Source organism: Colossoma macropomum, unplaced genomic scaffold (assembly GCF_904425465.1).
Source record: "Colossoma macropomum unplaced genomic scaffold, Colossoma_macropomum, whole genome shotgun sequence".
NCBI lineage: Eukaryota > Metazoa > Chordata > Actinopteri > Characiformes > Serrasalmidae > Colossoma > Colossoma macropomum.
Genome location: NW_023494796.1, coordinates 6,486,602 through 6,501,959, shown reverse-complemented (window position 1 = coordinate 6,501,959; position 15,358 = coordinate 6,486,602). Strand labels below are relative to the sequence as shown.

Below are 15,358 nucleotides of genomic sequence, written 5' to 3'. Positions count from 1 at the left end.
TGAAGCTGACAGATTAGAAAGTCACTAGATTGGAGTGATGGGTTTGGGGAATTTGGGTTGGCATGGGAGCAGCTAAGCAAAGCAGAAGGAAGAGCTGGCACACAATGGGCAGGAAATAACTTGCTTAAACATGTTATATAAGAGTACCCATTCATACGCATGAAAGAAGGAAGAGTTGAGAGGTAGACTGACACAGAAAGCTGAATACAAAACAAAGAAAAACAAATGGACAAAGCAATCTGGAACAGAGCGGAACAGAGCCACAGAGGCATCTCAAGATTGTTCTCGACATGAAGAACTCATGCCAACAGAAACAGACATTGAACACCAAATAATCCCATGATTTTCACATCGAGCCCTTAAAGCCAGAATACACTGACCAGACAAACACATATACTGTCTAGAAAAAGTCAAGCCAAATCAAGAGCAAGAACAAGAAGAAAACGTTCTAACAATCAAACATAGGTTTAGCACACTGATCAGACATTTGTGTTTGTCCTGTCGGTGAACTCTGGCCTTTAAAACAAACTCTTTTAGGCAGACACTACACACACACTTCAGTTACGCTTTAAATCCTCTGGTGCTATGGCATTTTCAGTCCTCAGTCTAGTGAAAAATCAAGTATCTGAACACATGATTGGTCCAGTGAAAGCACAGTGACATTGATGAATGAAAAAAAGAACTAAGGGAACACAAGAGAATAACAAAAAAATAAAAGTGCCTCGAAAACATAAAATAATAAATAGGCACAAAGTAGAAGGAACACACACACACAGGTCTAACAAGCACACATATAACATGTGTAAGTCAAGTTATTTCCATGCAAAGCGAGATACCAGTGTCCATGCAGTTGTACATGAAACAAGCAGTGTTGGGGGTGACGTGGACCAAACTATTTGTGTTTTCCTTTCTTGCAGAAGTAAAGTTATCAGTAGTGGCTGAGGATCCAAAATTTTCACCCAAAAATGGTCCAAAGTGGCAATTTCAGTTTTCAGCCAAAAAAAAAAAAGCAAAAGATTAAATACACGCTTAAAGAAGATGGTTCTTTAAGGGTTCTTTAGTCAAAAAACATGGGCCTTATTCTGCAGTACTTCCTAAGTTTGTTCTTAAATGTGTTCTTGAGAAACGTCCTAAAAAAAAGTCTACGTCAAATTCATTAAAGCACAAAACTGTTCTCACCTTTGCGCTCTTGAGTGTGTGTGGATTCTGTTCTTACTTACGAACAAATCCCAAATAAGAAAACATCAGTGAATGTCAGAATCTTCGTGAAAACTGCGTAAATGGGTTTTAAGAAGAAATTTCTTCTTAAAAATGGTTGGTGAATTAGGCCCAATAGTTCTATATAGAACCATGGACACTCAAAGAACCATTTGCGTGCTTGAATGGTTCTCTGCATGGTGAAATTGTTCTCCAAATTGATGGAGAATATGTTGTAAAGGGTTCTATAAAGCACCAAAAAGGTTTCTGCTGTTGTATTCAAGCTTGACATCCTAATAATAGCAGAACCCTTTTTGAAAAGGTTCTATATAGAACCAAACACAACAATCTCCATCAATCTGAAGAACAATTTCACCATGCAAATAATCATTTAAGTATAAAAACTGTTCTTTGAGTGTTCAAGGTTCTATATAGAACCACTAAAGAACTCTCTTGTTTTAGAGTGTAGGTATGCGACGAAGTGCTAAAAGCTAATACTTAACAAAGGATTTGAATTATTATAAAAATAATAGACAAAAAGTTAAACCTCAGGCCTACATTTGGTATTTTCTTTATCTTAAACGCTTTGGAACATTAATCGTTCTGATATAAGAATTTATTTAGAGAATTCACAGAATTTACTCTGCAGACGAAAGACTTAACACCCAACAATAATCCACTGTTTTAACAGTAAAGTGAAAACGTCACATTTACATTTGATATAATTCAGCAAGCTGTTTAAAACTGAATTAGTCCTCTCTCTCTTCTATCAACTCTCCGATAAAAAATAAACAGCAAAGTTATGTTAAATAACAATTCTTTCAGATTAGATTGAGTGACCCTTATTAGTCCCACAACGGGGAAATTTCACCTCCGCATTTTAACCCATCCATGCAGTGAAACACCACATACACACTAGTGAACACACACACTAGGGGGCAGTGAGCACGCTTGCCCCGAGCGGTGGGCAGCCCTATCCACAGCGCCCGGGGAGCAGTTTGGGGGTTAGGTGTCTTGCTCAAGGGCACCTCTGTCACATACTGACGGTTCGGGGATCGAACCGGCAATGTTCCGGTCACAAGGCTGGTTCCCTAACCTCCAGCCCACGACTGCCCCAAGTTTCTATTTTTAGTTTCTATTAGTTGAGTGTCCTGAATTTCGACTTTCAGTCGAGCACTTTCGTTAGAGGTGAGGTTACTTTTTTCCAGGAAGTAATCAGTAAAGTAATCTGAGTACAGAGGAGAGGAGTAATCAGCCCTAAGGGTTAGTTTTTTGACTAAGTACCCCAACACTGCCAGTACGACATCTGACAAGCAAATGAAATCAGTGATTTCAATTTAGGCAAATGTGTCCAGCGTTCACAGCTGAGAAAGGACGTGGGGATGTATTCCAACCCTGAGTTTAAAAAATTAGACAAATTATGATATTCGCCATACGTTTATACTCAGATCAGCAGGTGTGTAACTCACACAGAGATGCTGTAAACACACGACCTGATCTTGTTCAAGCCATCAGTCGTGTTTTATCTGCATGCCGAATATATATATATGCCACTGTCTGAACTAAACCTCGTACACCCACAACAGTAACTTTGCAGGAGAAAAAAAAACATAAAACATACTTTACTTTTAAAGTAAGTCAATGTAATCAAATTTTTTTTTCCAAGTAATTTTGGGCCGTTTCTTTTGGTCCTTTCATCATGAAATTTACACACAATGTAAAGGACAACAGGCAACAATGAGACAAGAGGTTTAGTTCCGACAGCAGCGATATATATACATTGTAGTTATATACATACACATATCGCTGTTGTTGGAAGAAAACCTTGTATCTCCAAAATGGAAACTTTACAGGAGAAGGAAAGTCAATGGAACCAGAATTTTTTCAAGTCGTTTTGGGCCGTTTCTTTTGGTCCTTTCATCAGGAAATTTACACACAATGTAAAAGGGTATTAGACATTTTCAAATTATGTCAAAAACTGAAAAACGACAAAAATGGAAATACGAGGTTTTCTTCTGACACAGCGATATATATGACTGATGTTGCGCTCAGTGGGGTGGCGTGAGTTATGAGCAGAGCAAAATACAACATAAAGATGGAGGAGAAAATGCTCATCAGCCATAGCACAGCAACCTAGGATCCAGTTAAACTACTTTGCTCAGTCAAACAGGGCTTGCTAAGAGATTAAAGTAGCATGTTTGTATTTCAGTTATATAGTAATCATAGAATAGTAATTGCTTACATTTCTCATGAGTCTTGTCGCTCTGAAAAAGGAAGAAAATGGTTAAAATAGAAAAGTCATCAGTGTTTAAAGTACACTTCATAAATGATAATAATTCTGTAATAATGAATTACTGTGTAATAATTCTGCTGAAATTAGATACATTTACCAATAAATTACAAACAAGCAAAAAAAAAAGCACGGGCAGGGTTACCTCTTCATCAACGTCCTGGTCTGAATCAGATTCCTTGAAAGAACAAAGTAGAAAAGCAATAATTTCATTATTAGTAATATTATTATTTCTTACATTATATTATTACATTACATTGTATTACATTACTAATTCTTATGTTTTATTATTACATTATATTATTAGTTATTACATTTTAGTATCACATTACATTGAATTATATTATTAATTCTTATATCATATTATTACATTACATTAAATCATATTTTATTTTTATATTATATTGTTACATTATAGTATATTATCAGTTATTACATTTTATTATCACATTACAGTGGATTATATCAGTTGTTATTACATTATATTACATTACATTATAGTCTAATATCTGTTATTATATGTTATTATCACATTACATTATATTAGTAATAATACATTATTTTATCACATTACACTGTATAATATTAATAGTTATTACATTATATTATTAAGTTGCTTTATAGTATATTAGTAGCTATTACATTTTATTATCATATTACCTTATACCATATTATTAGTTATATACATTATATTAGTACATTACATTATATTAGTAGTTATTACAATATATTATCACATCGCATTATATTATATATTAGTTATTACATCATATTATTAAATGCAATTAATTAATGTCAATGCTGTTCCACCTTCTTTTGTACCTTTGAGTAAACAGGAAGTGTAATGTTGAGGTTGCAGATGGCATTGTGGGTAAGACTGCGGTAAGTCCTCGGCTCCTTGGTGAAGGATAATCGGCCGCAGGGCTCCTGCGCGGTGTCACGAATCTGTTCAGAAAGGCACCAATCAATAAACAGCGCAAACGATCAGATGACCGATAAATGGATGGATGAATCACATCAAAGAGCCGTCAGCGTCCTTTTCATACGAGCTGTAAAACCCTGAGTGTGTTATCTTCCTCTACAGCAGTGTGAGTGTGAGGAGGTGGGACGGGACCTTAATGAAGAGCGAGAGTCTGTTCTCCTTGAAGGCATAGAAGCTGAACACATGGTGCTGCCCACTTTTGGTCAGAGGCACCAGGTTTCCGAAGCAGTCGGCGAAGATGGGCTTTCCTTCCAGAACCTGCAGGAGAGTCAGAGCTCCTTCACATACTGTACAGATTATAATTCATACAGGTACATATTAACATATCATCGCCGTCCACAAAGAAACAAGAATCTCCACCATTCAGTCTTCTGTATGATGATCACACAGCTGCCCTTTACATAGTGTGTAAATTTCAACAGATATCAAATTTCTTTACCTTAACTTACATTAAAAGTAAAGACAAAAGTTTTGGGGATGTTGTTTTTCTTTGGACAGTGATGAAATATCCAGAAGTCTGAGAGCTCCAGTGAAAATGGCTCTACTTTGCATATCAAGTCTTTCATTACAAATGATTTTATCAGAGGGAACAGCAGAATCTTTGAAACTTGAACATGCATTTCAGAATTTCTTAGTGTTTGGTGGCGTGTCCTTCTGCTTTAAGGACAGCATGCACTCAAGCTGCACGACTCCAATCACTCACAATCCAATGGTTCCATACAGAACCATGAACACTCAAAGAACCATGTGCATGCTTAAATGGTTCTCTGCATGCTGAAATGGATCTTCAGATTATTGGAAATTGTGTTGTAAAGGGTTCTATACAGCACCAGAAAGGGTTCTGCTGTTGTATAGAAGCTTGGCATCCTAACAACAGCAGAACCCTTCTCAAAAAAAAACATATACAACACATTCTTCATCAATCTGAAGAACCTTTTCACCATGTAAAGAACTATTTGAGCTGAGACTGCACTGCCCCCCCCCTACTGGCCACAATGGAAACTGCTTTATCATGTAAAAACTGAAAAGGTTAAAAATCTTAAAATGCTTCTGGTTAAGCTGGCAAATTGGAGCATTTATGGTGAAAATTATGTGGAAAATTAAATTATAAATCAGTAGATCAAATCCATCTGAACACAAACTTCAATGGAAGAGATTAAAAACAATCTGACCTTTTTTACAAAGATCTCAATATGATTAACTTCACAAATGTGCTTAAATTTGAATAGTGAGCTGGAAACAGTGCAGAAACATCTGCATTTACTCTTCATTTCAATCATCATAACTTTTCAAAAGAGTAAAATGTTCTGAATGGAAATATATATATACAAAAAAACCTACCCAATCCAAAAAAAAAAACCAGAAAAGACAGAAAAAACAATTTAAAAACAGTAAGAAAACTATTTAAAAGAAACATAATTAAAAGAATAGATAACATAAATAAATGCACAAATAACAAAATCATATTGTTAATAGTGGAATGTTTTAAGCTGTTGTTTAAAATGTCTGCTGTGCCTCCTGAATATTTTTTGGTGCAGTTTTCCACAGTTTGGGTGTGCAGTGGATTAAAACTGCTTCCCAGATTCATTTCAAGGGATTCTAGAGTGTCTAACAGACCTGCTGTGGAGGACCTGAGGGCTCGAGTAGGAACATAAAACGACAGAGACTCAGTCATATAAGAAGGTGGTAAACCGTTTAGAGCTTTGAGCTCAGTGTATCTAGAGCCGGAGTAACGCGCTCTCTCCCTAGTTTGGGTTAAAACTCTGGAGGCACATTCTGAATTAGCGTGACTCTTTTGGAAGAGCAGTAAACAGAGCATTACGGTAGTCCAGTCTACTCGAAATACAGGCGTGAATGAGCTTCTCAGCATCCAGTTGGATTAAAAACATACTTTGTTGATGTTTCTTAGTGGACTGTTCTGTCACGTTAAACTTAAATCAGAGTCTAAAATTACACCCAAACTCGTTAGCCACATTTCACTCTGATGAATCAGATTTCCAGGCCTAGCAGAGGGTGTGTCTCTCCAGCTTAAGGGCCAAATAAGAGTATTTCTGACTTATCTGTTTTGATTATTTGTGGTCAGGGAGCTGGGAGTGTGTATGTCATTCAGTTCAAAAGAAAATTATAGCTAATTATCATCAGCGTAGCTTTGAAAATTAACATTGTGTTCTCTGATATTAAGAATTAAATACTGAAAGACCTTTTTTTTATAGTTTTTAAAGTTTCTTTATAATTTAATGTAGAAGTTAAGTTATCAGTAGTGGCTGAGGATCAGAAATATTTATCCAAAAATGGTCTAAAGTGGCAATTTTAGTTTTTTGACCCAAAAGAGAAAAAAGCAAAAGATCTTCGAATTGAAGACATGTTTATCTAAGTTTAGCTATATGGTGAAGTTCAGTTCATGTTTTTGGTCTGAGTTTGTACATAAAAGACAAAACTCAAACTCCACCTCTGTGTGGGAGATGCACAGACACAGGGACTACATTTCCCATCATCCTCTCTTCTATGCTGCATCGTCATACCTCGACATCTCTGCTGCGTGCCACCTCGGTGAAATTCTCCTGCTGCTCCAGGGTTTTGTCCATCTTATCGTCGGTCATGCAGAAGCAGCGCAGTCGCGCCTCAATGGGGTCCAACGTTTTGGCGAAGATGACGAATTTGGCCATGTAGGGAACGCAGATGATCTCACGGTAAACCTGCGTGGAGAAATTCACTGACTCCTGAGTCTGACGGCAGTCAATCAGCCAGAACCTGAAACACAAGACCAAACATCAACATTACTGCAGCTGTTTCATTTAAAAAGTCATTCTGACAGACTGTAATACACTACAGGAAGCGTAGGGGGCGATACGGCTTCTACTGTTTCATTTAAAAAGCTCTATAATGTTCATATGATCCACACAGTCACTCTGACAGACTGTAATACACTACAGGAAGTGTAGGGGGCGATATGGCTTCTACTGTTTCATTTAAAAAGCCTCTATAATGTTCATATGATCCACACAGTCACTCTGACAGACTGTAATACTCTACAGGAAGTGTAGGGGGCGATATGGCTTCTACTGTTTCATTTGAAAAGCCTCTATAATGTTCATATGATCCTCACAGTCACTCTGACAGACTGTAATACACTACAGGAAGTGTAGGGGGCGATATGGCTTCTACTGTTTCATTTAAAAAGCCTCTATAATGTTCATATGATCCACACAGTCACTCTGACAGACTGTAATCCACTACAGGAAGTGTAGGGGGCGATATGGCTTCTACTGTTTCATTTAAAAAGCCTCTATAATGTTCATATGATCCTCACAGTCACTCTGACAGACTGTAATACATTACAGGAAGCGTAGGGGGCGATATGGCTTCTACTGTTTCATTTAAAAAGCCTCTATAATGTTCATATGATCCTCACAGTCACTCTGACAGACTGTAATACACTACAGGAAGTGTAGGGGGCGATATCAATATTGTTTCATTTAAAAAGCAGTGTGTAAGCAGATGAAAGTGAGCAGCTGACCTGGCTGATACGTTGGTGGTGAAGGAGACGCACTGGTTGATGAAGGTTAGAGGAGTAGATCCTGTAATGTCCTCCCACTGCGCTGGAGTGGTGCCTCCTAAACAGAAAGACATACGATAGTAACACTGAATATCCCACACATCAAAGCAGGTCAGGGCGATATGGGAAAAAAAACAATTTCACGATATTTAAAGACATTTTCACAATACATGATAAAGACAATCAGAGGAATCATGAGCAAGCCATTAGGTTTAAGAAGACAGGACCTTCTGGAGAAACACTATCCTTACCAAACAATAATAATAATAATAATAATAATAGCAGTTACTCTGAAGGTGACCCTAGAGAAGGTCATTGTGATGATCATACTAACAAACCTGTGATGCTGCAGAGTAAGCGCAGGGTGGGCGTGTCCCCACCAAACATGCTGGTTCCATCATTGGTGGAGCTCTTGGGGATGGGGATCGTCATGGTGATCGGCTTGTGGAACTTCCGTCTTCGGGGCTCCAGAGTAACGATGGGGCTGAACGTAGCTTTATTCCCCAGAATCTTCCTCACCATATCCTCCCCAATAGGCTGGGCCTGAAAACAAACCCCAGGAAACAACCAATCTAAAGTCAGAGCTGGGTAATGGCATAAACCATCCAAACGTAGAAATTATTTAATCCTCCCACAATTAAATTATACATAATAAAAGCAAGCAGAAAACGCCTTGAGACATCATGGGTCTTCCAAAAACCAGGTACTGGAACACCTTTAGAGGGCAGCAGTGAGTTGTGTTTGTTTACCTGAGCTCCAGCTATTTCTGAACTAGAAGAGTGAACACTTTGTAATGAGTTTTCTAAGCTAACGTTAGGTAGGAAGCTAATGTTATTGACGTGTATGACGATGCTGTCCCATCTCCGCCCCACCTAATCACAAAATAGCTGCGCCTTTGACAAAACCATGTTTAATGACTTAGAATTGAACATTACAATCTGAACTGCCCAATACAGAAGAAATACAGATATATCCATGAGCACCTGTAGGCCTACTCGGATCCTCTTGGTCAGCGCTCCTTCAGGGAACACGGCCTGCACCTGTGGAACCAGCGTGCTGCTCAGGACTCCACCCTCCGGACCGATCAGATGACTGTCCTGCTTTATCCGGGACACCACCGCAAAGTACTGTGGGAAGTCACGAGTGATGATACGGCAGATTCGCTTCTTCTCCAGCTCCTCCGGTGAATCCAACTCTGAACCGAACACCATAGAACGACAGCAGAAGAATGTTCTCTCATTACACTGCAGCACAACCAGTCCCTACCCCAGATAGGATCTGTGTTAGGGGTTAAAGGTAAGGGTTTAAGGATAGGAATGTGCACTTCTCTACTCCAAATCATGAGCGTTTTGTTAAGGACGTGACTGAGAAGGCAGAGATAGCATAGCCTAACGCTAACTAGGCTAACATCTTAATGTTAGCTATCTATAGAAACAGTTCATATTGCTCTGATAAACTAACATGTTGGCATATCGTCCACTGAGGAGAAAACCCCTTGTGTAGAAGATGACGAGTCTCCATTGGGGTACACTGTTGTACTAGTTAGCTGATCAACACATAAGCCTAATGTTAGCGACTTCCCTTGGCTATTTTTGAATAATAAAATGTTTTCAAATATATTAACCTTCCTAGCCTGCCTTCTAATGCCACAGCTAGTGCTGGTCATTTTCACCTTCCCCATGAACACTTAAAGGAACTAGATGTCAAAAGTACTGTTTTTCATGGTAATGGATAGTCATAAAGGCATTTCACTGCACATTATATTATGTATGGCTGTGTGTGACCAATATGGGTTGATTGGATTTGATTAAAGGATTTAGGGGTATAGGGGTGCACTCCTTGTTGAGGATTCCATTGGCATTCCTTTTAGAAATCAGGGTTTAGAGTTTAGAGCACTCACCAGGTCAAAGGTATTAGTTTATTGTTTATGGATTGACTAGCCACTGACTGCAGGGTCCACGCCAGTGTTATGGTTCCACCTCATTAGCCACGTTTACATGCAGCCTGATAATCCATTAATAATCCGACTAATAGCTCAATCTGAATAGAATACGTCCATGTAAACACTTCAATCGGAATAGTCTAGTCCAATTGAGGTCATTTGGAATACAATTTCTATCCGATTGAACGAGGTGGGTAATCCTGTAAAAAAATAGAAATAGAAGAATAATAGCCATGTAAACGCCTTTATCGGATTACATTTACAATCGGAGCATGTAAGTACATTCTGCGCATGTGTGTCACGTCCTAGCAAAAGCACAGAACTCATAAACCGGCTCTGGCAAAAGTTTATACCGTTCAACATGGCGGAGCAGAAACTGGTCTGCAGAGGAGACGAAGTTTATGCTCTGATCTTTAAAAGAGGGCGGTGGGACGGACGTCCAGCTTATGTGTCTCAGAACACGACGTCTTCCTCTCGGCCTTCTTTAATAAGGACAAGTGAAGGACGTTTTCACTGAGTCTGACATCATTTCAAAGTGATTAAAAACTCCAGCGCTCCAACTGGAAACTCATCTCACTCTGTCTGGACCTCACGTGATGCTCGCTGTCATGGTAACGTTTACTCTAAGTGGTACTCCACGCATGTGCGTCATTTTGGATCGGATTACTTGCAGTGAGCATATAAACGAAGATTTTCATCAGATTATTGAATAAAGTGTTCATATAAACACCTCAGTCTTAATCTGTAATTGGAATGTATTCATTCGGATTGGCAAAAATCTTTGCATGTAAACAGCCATTGTTATTTATGGGTTTAGGGTTCAGGAAATGCTTTGCAACATGTGACTTCAAAAATCCAAAAATTCCAAAAATCTGCGACAAAGCCAAACTGAACAGGTCAGTAGAGCATGATGTTCCCTTTCCAACAAGTCCTGGATTGCATTGCTAGCCTTCGGGGATCCAGAGATACAGACCCCAAAATTTTGCAAATCTGTATCCGACTTAGCCACACCCTAGGCGGCTTTGCCAAGACACTTGCCCATGGCGGAGGTCTGGAGATCCAGAGAAATTTAGAGTGCCATAACTCAGCGAAAATAAGAGTAACTAACTTCAAACTGTTCCCTCTCCAATGAGACATGACTTTTTATTGTAGTCTTTGGGAAATTGGAGATAATGACATTCAGTATATGATCTTTGAAGCTCTGTAGACGGAGACCAGAGATATGTACCCTGAAATCACAGGCTCCTCTCCTGCTGTCTTCTCTGAGGCGTCCATGTTGTTAGTGCCATGATCTCATGATAAGCTTAAAGCGTTATCACCAAGCAGTAAATCAAGTAGTCTGTGCAACCCCTAGTAGGGTTTAAGATTTAGGATAGATTATTGGGTTTATGGTTTACCCTCATTTATGCCGCTGAGGATCTGGTTGAGTTGTAATGGTTTAAAGTGATGGTCTCCAACCCTGGTCATAGAGAGAGACCTTCCTGCAGAGTTAAGCTCCAGTCTGTATCCAATAAGCTACTCTGCCCCTTACCTAACTCTAGTACATCTCATCCAGCCAATCAGGTACTGAAAAAGAAGTATAGGGTGTAGGGTTTAGGGTTTAGGATATAAGATTTAGGGTTTACCCTCATCCATGCCGTTAAGGATCTGGTTGAGTTCCTCTTCTGTATGTTCACAGTGATGCTCCCTCCAGCTCTCACCCGTCTCACTGCGCAGAATCACCAGCTCACGCTCAGAACCACGCAGAGCCGCAAAGTGAGGAATCTCCACAATCACTGGCCTAACAGATACAGGCAGGAACAAGACTTGCAATCAGAGTGTAATCGTGAACTTTAAACATTCAAGCAATTAATATCTAAAGACGTGTGCAATAATTTGGTGCAAACACCAAAACACAGAAAACAGCAAAAAATCTGACACCCAAACACTAAAAACAGACAAACCACTAGTTTACTTACATGAACCGTAAAGCCGCCAGTGTACTTCAAACGACAAAAGAACTAAATGAACTAGAACTGGAGCCAAACACACTGATCTAAGTATACTTAAAGAGAACTAGGAGTATGTCTTCCTGAGACTCAGCACCACTAGAGGCTTGAAGCGCATCTCTATCTCAATATGTTCTGCACCATTTTGCTACAGTTCCCGGGTTGAACAACATGCTTCAGTGCGAAATGGGGCACAGCGGGCTTTAAGGGATGCTTTCTCTAGTTTGCTGGGCATGTTAGAGATATTACCTAATTAGCAGCAACATGTATATAAACCCCAACATATTAAAATTGCAGCACACACAATGAATTCCAATGAAGTCCTCTACAAATGCAGCCACTGCAGTTCATGGTCCAGACATTAGAAGGTTCCGTTTAAATAGATGTTTACATTTTGTCAGGGCTGAATGCAGCCCTGAACTGTGCAGTGATGCTGGCAACCAGTTGATATGTGGACCAATCACAGTCAGGAGGAGGCCTCAGAACAAGCCTCTTTTCTGTTTAAAGTATACTGCCGGCTTATGAGTGATGTTTCTGGAGTCAGTTCAGTTTTCAGTTTGCAGAGCGAACCTGAGCTCAGAAAACAACACTACCACTCTAAATCAGGGGTGCCCAAACTTTTGCCTTCAGGGGCCTAAATGCAACATTTGTGGTGGGTTTAAGACCATGAAGACAAAACCATTTACAAATAAAGTAGGTTGACTTTCTGGCTGGAGAAATCAAGCATGGGCCAACTTTGGGCAGCCCTGTAAAAAAAAACTGATACCAAATAAAGCCTGTGGGTGCAGGGTAGAGGGGGATACACCAACTGATCCACACTGTCGGGGAGTGGCAGGGTACTCCAGTGTATCACTGTGTGTACGGATGAATGCATCAGGGAATCACTGTGTGTCCTACCCTAAGAATTTGGTTCCAGGTGGGCCGAGCTGCAGGATCCTGCTGACCAAACTCTCGCCCTCATTCAGAGGGGGCGGAGCTGTGGGCAGGTGCAGCTTTCTGCTCCATACGCAGCGTTAAAGTGGTTAAAATAAGAAAATGTAACACATACAGGCACACATATACCACAGACTGCTCAAAGTCACACACATACCCATTCCATCAAAGATAACAGGGTTCTCTAAAACAATCAAACACAATGATTTATAAACAGCATAAAATATCTGGAACTAGCCCTGGAGGATACATTGATAATTCATCATAATTATCAAAGTCAAATCAAACGTGTTTCCCTGTGTGCGTAATTTTTCAAAAATGAATATGCTTTTCCATTTCTGAATGTACTGTGAACAGCAAAGGCTTAAACTTGGAACAATTACTGCTGTGTGACACTAAATATTGCTGTGTTATTTTACTCAAAACACAAGATTGTGAGTCAGATATATCTGATGCTTTAAGATTAGATTTCGGGCTTTACTGTAAGGACTTGGGCTTAATTCAGGTCTTGATTTGGGATTAAATTTGGGACTTGCTGTTTTTACTCAGGACTTGCCTGTTTGTCTTAGGACTAGACTTGGGACTTGCCTCTCCAGACTTGGGACAAGACTTGGGACTTGCCTGTCCTGACTTGGGACTAGACTTGGTACTTGCCTGCCGTGACTTGGGATTAGACTTGGGAGTTGCCTGTCGTGACTTGGGACTAGACCTCAGACTTGCTTGTCTTGAATTGGGACTAGAAAAGAAACTTTCCTGTTGTGACTTGGGACTTGCCTGTCTTGACTTGAGACTTGCCTGTTTTGACTTGAGCCTAGATTAGAGAATTGCCTGTTATAGCTTGGGACTAGACTTGGGACTTGCCTGTCTTGACTTGAGACTTGCCTGTCTTGACTTAGGACTTGCCTGTCTTGACTTAGGACTTGCCTGTCCTGACTTGGGACTAGACTTGGGACTTGCCTGTCTTGATTTGGGACTAAACGAGGGAGTTGCCTGTCATACTCAGGACAGACCTCTCCGAATCGGGACTAGACTTGAAACTTTCCTGTCGTGACTTGGGACTTGCCTGTCTTGACTTGAGACTTGCCTGTTTTGACTTGGAACTAGTCTTGGGATTTACCTGTCGTGACTGGGGCTAGACTTTGGACTTGCCTGTCTTGACTTTAGACTTGCCTGTCATGATTTGAAACTAGTCTTGACACGGGACTTGCTTATTTTGACTCAAGTCTTGACACAGGACTTTCTTGTGCTGACTTGTGGCTTGCTTTTCTTGACTTGAGACTTGACTCTGGACTTGCCTCTCTTGACCTGTGATTTCACTTGGGAATCGCCTGCCCTGACTTGAGCTTTACTTTTCTTGACTTGGGACTTGAGTCTGTTTGGTCTCGAGACTTGACTTGGGACTTAAGACTTGACTCTGGATTTGTCTCAGGCCTCGCCTGTCTTGACTCAGGACTTGGCCCAAGACTTGACAGTCTAAACTTGATACTTACTTCTTACTTGCAACTCAATTACTTATCTTTCCTCTCCTTTTTACTGTCTAGAGATATTTCACAATTCATCAGTAATCAATGATATTAAAAGATATGAAAATTTCCATATCCACACCAGCCCAAAGTGAAAGAGAGTCTTTTTCTGCCAGTCCCTCTCTGGCAGTGTCTTACCCAAGGAATTGTGCCCCAGTGGGTCCAACCTCTATGATCCTGCCTGCAATTCCCTCTCCCTCCACCAGAGGGGGCATGGTGGCCAGTCTGTGTCTCTTCACCAGCCTGCAGGTAACCCGTGTGGGTGCTGAACACTTCCTGGGTGGCACGATGATGCGCAGGCCATTGTGACGGCAACCGCGCATGGCACCACCCCGGGCATCAACCATAAAACTCACGAGGAAGCTGATTGGACGAGAGAGAAAGCAAACAGCCAAACACAGACCACCATTGAATGAACAGCTCAGTTAAATATTTAATTTACATAACTGTCCTCTCCAGACTCCGCCCACAAATACTTTATTTTTATAGGTACTGTTGTACAGTTGACCAAGCTTTACAGAATGCTGGTAAAAATCCAATTCAACCTAAAGAGAAATGAAACAGTAGATGGTGTCAATAATTACTTAAATATGGAGTTTATTTCAAATAATGTTTATTTTTATATGTGAAAGTTAACCAGCATCATAGCGTCATAGCCGAAACCACTAGCTACTATAGCATGGCTGAAGTTACTGTCAGATATTTACCCAAACATTTCCCTTGTTGTGTACTGGTGTACCCAATTCAGCTGTTTTAGCATTGCTAATTAGCTATGCTTCTGTATATCTCATCTGTTACAGAGCAGCTTGAGTTTATTGATGTAGCTTAAGGCTGCACACACTGTCTCTGTTTGCACTGTATATAATCTGGCAGTACGAAAATGTTGTGGTAAACTTCAGAGTAATATCAGCCATGCTACAGTAGCTAACTGTGTTAACTTACTAAGC

At 40.0% G+C, this 15,358-nt stretch overlaps 1 protein-coding gene across 1 annotated transcript in view; it reads right to left on the bottom strand.

Annotated features, from left to right (window-relative positions):
• Positions 1-15,358, bottom strand: part of ank2a (ankyrin 2a, neuronal) — a 103,588-nt gene that overhangs the window by 25,702 nt on the left and 62,528 nt on the right. The window contains exons 29-39 of the mRNA XM_036583686.1: positions 14,550-14,774; positions 12,853-12,951; positions 11,593-11,747; positions 9,009-9,220; positions 8,364-8,568; positions 7,987-8,083; positions 6,992-7,220; positions 4,602-4,727; positions 4,310-4,432; positions 3,633-3,665; positions 3,440-3,461 (exon numbers count right to left, since the gene is read on the bottom strand). Of these exons, the coding sequence (XP_036439579.1) occupies positions 3,440-3,461; positions 3,633-3,665; positions 4,310-4,432; positions 4,602-4,727; positions 6,992-7,220; positions 7,987-8,083; positions 8,364-8,568; positions 9,009-9,220; positions 11,593-11,747; positions 12,853-12,951; positions 14,550-14,774 (1,526 nt within the window). The remainder of the gene's footprint in view (positions 1-3,439; positions 3,462-3,632; positions 3,666-4,309; positions 4,433-4,601; positions 4,728-6,991; positions 7,221-7,986; positions 8,084-8,363; positions 8,569-9,008; positions 9,221-11,592; positions 11,748-12,852; positions 12,952-14,549; positions 14,775-15,358) is intronic.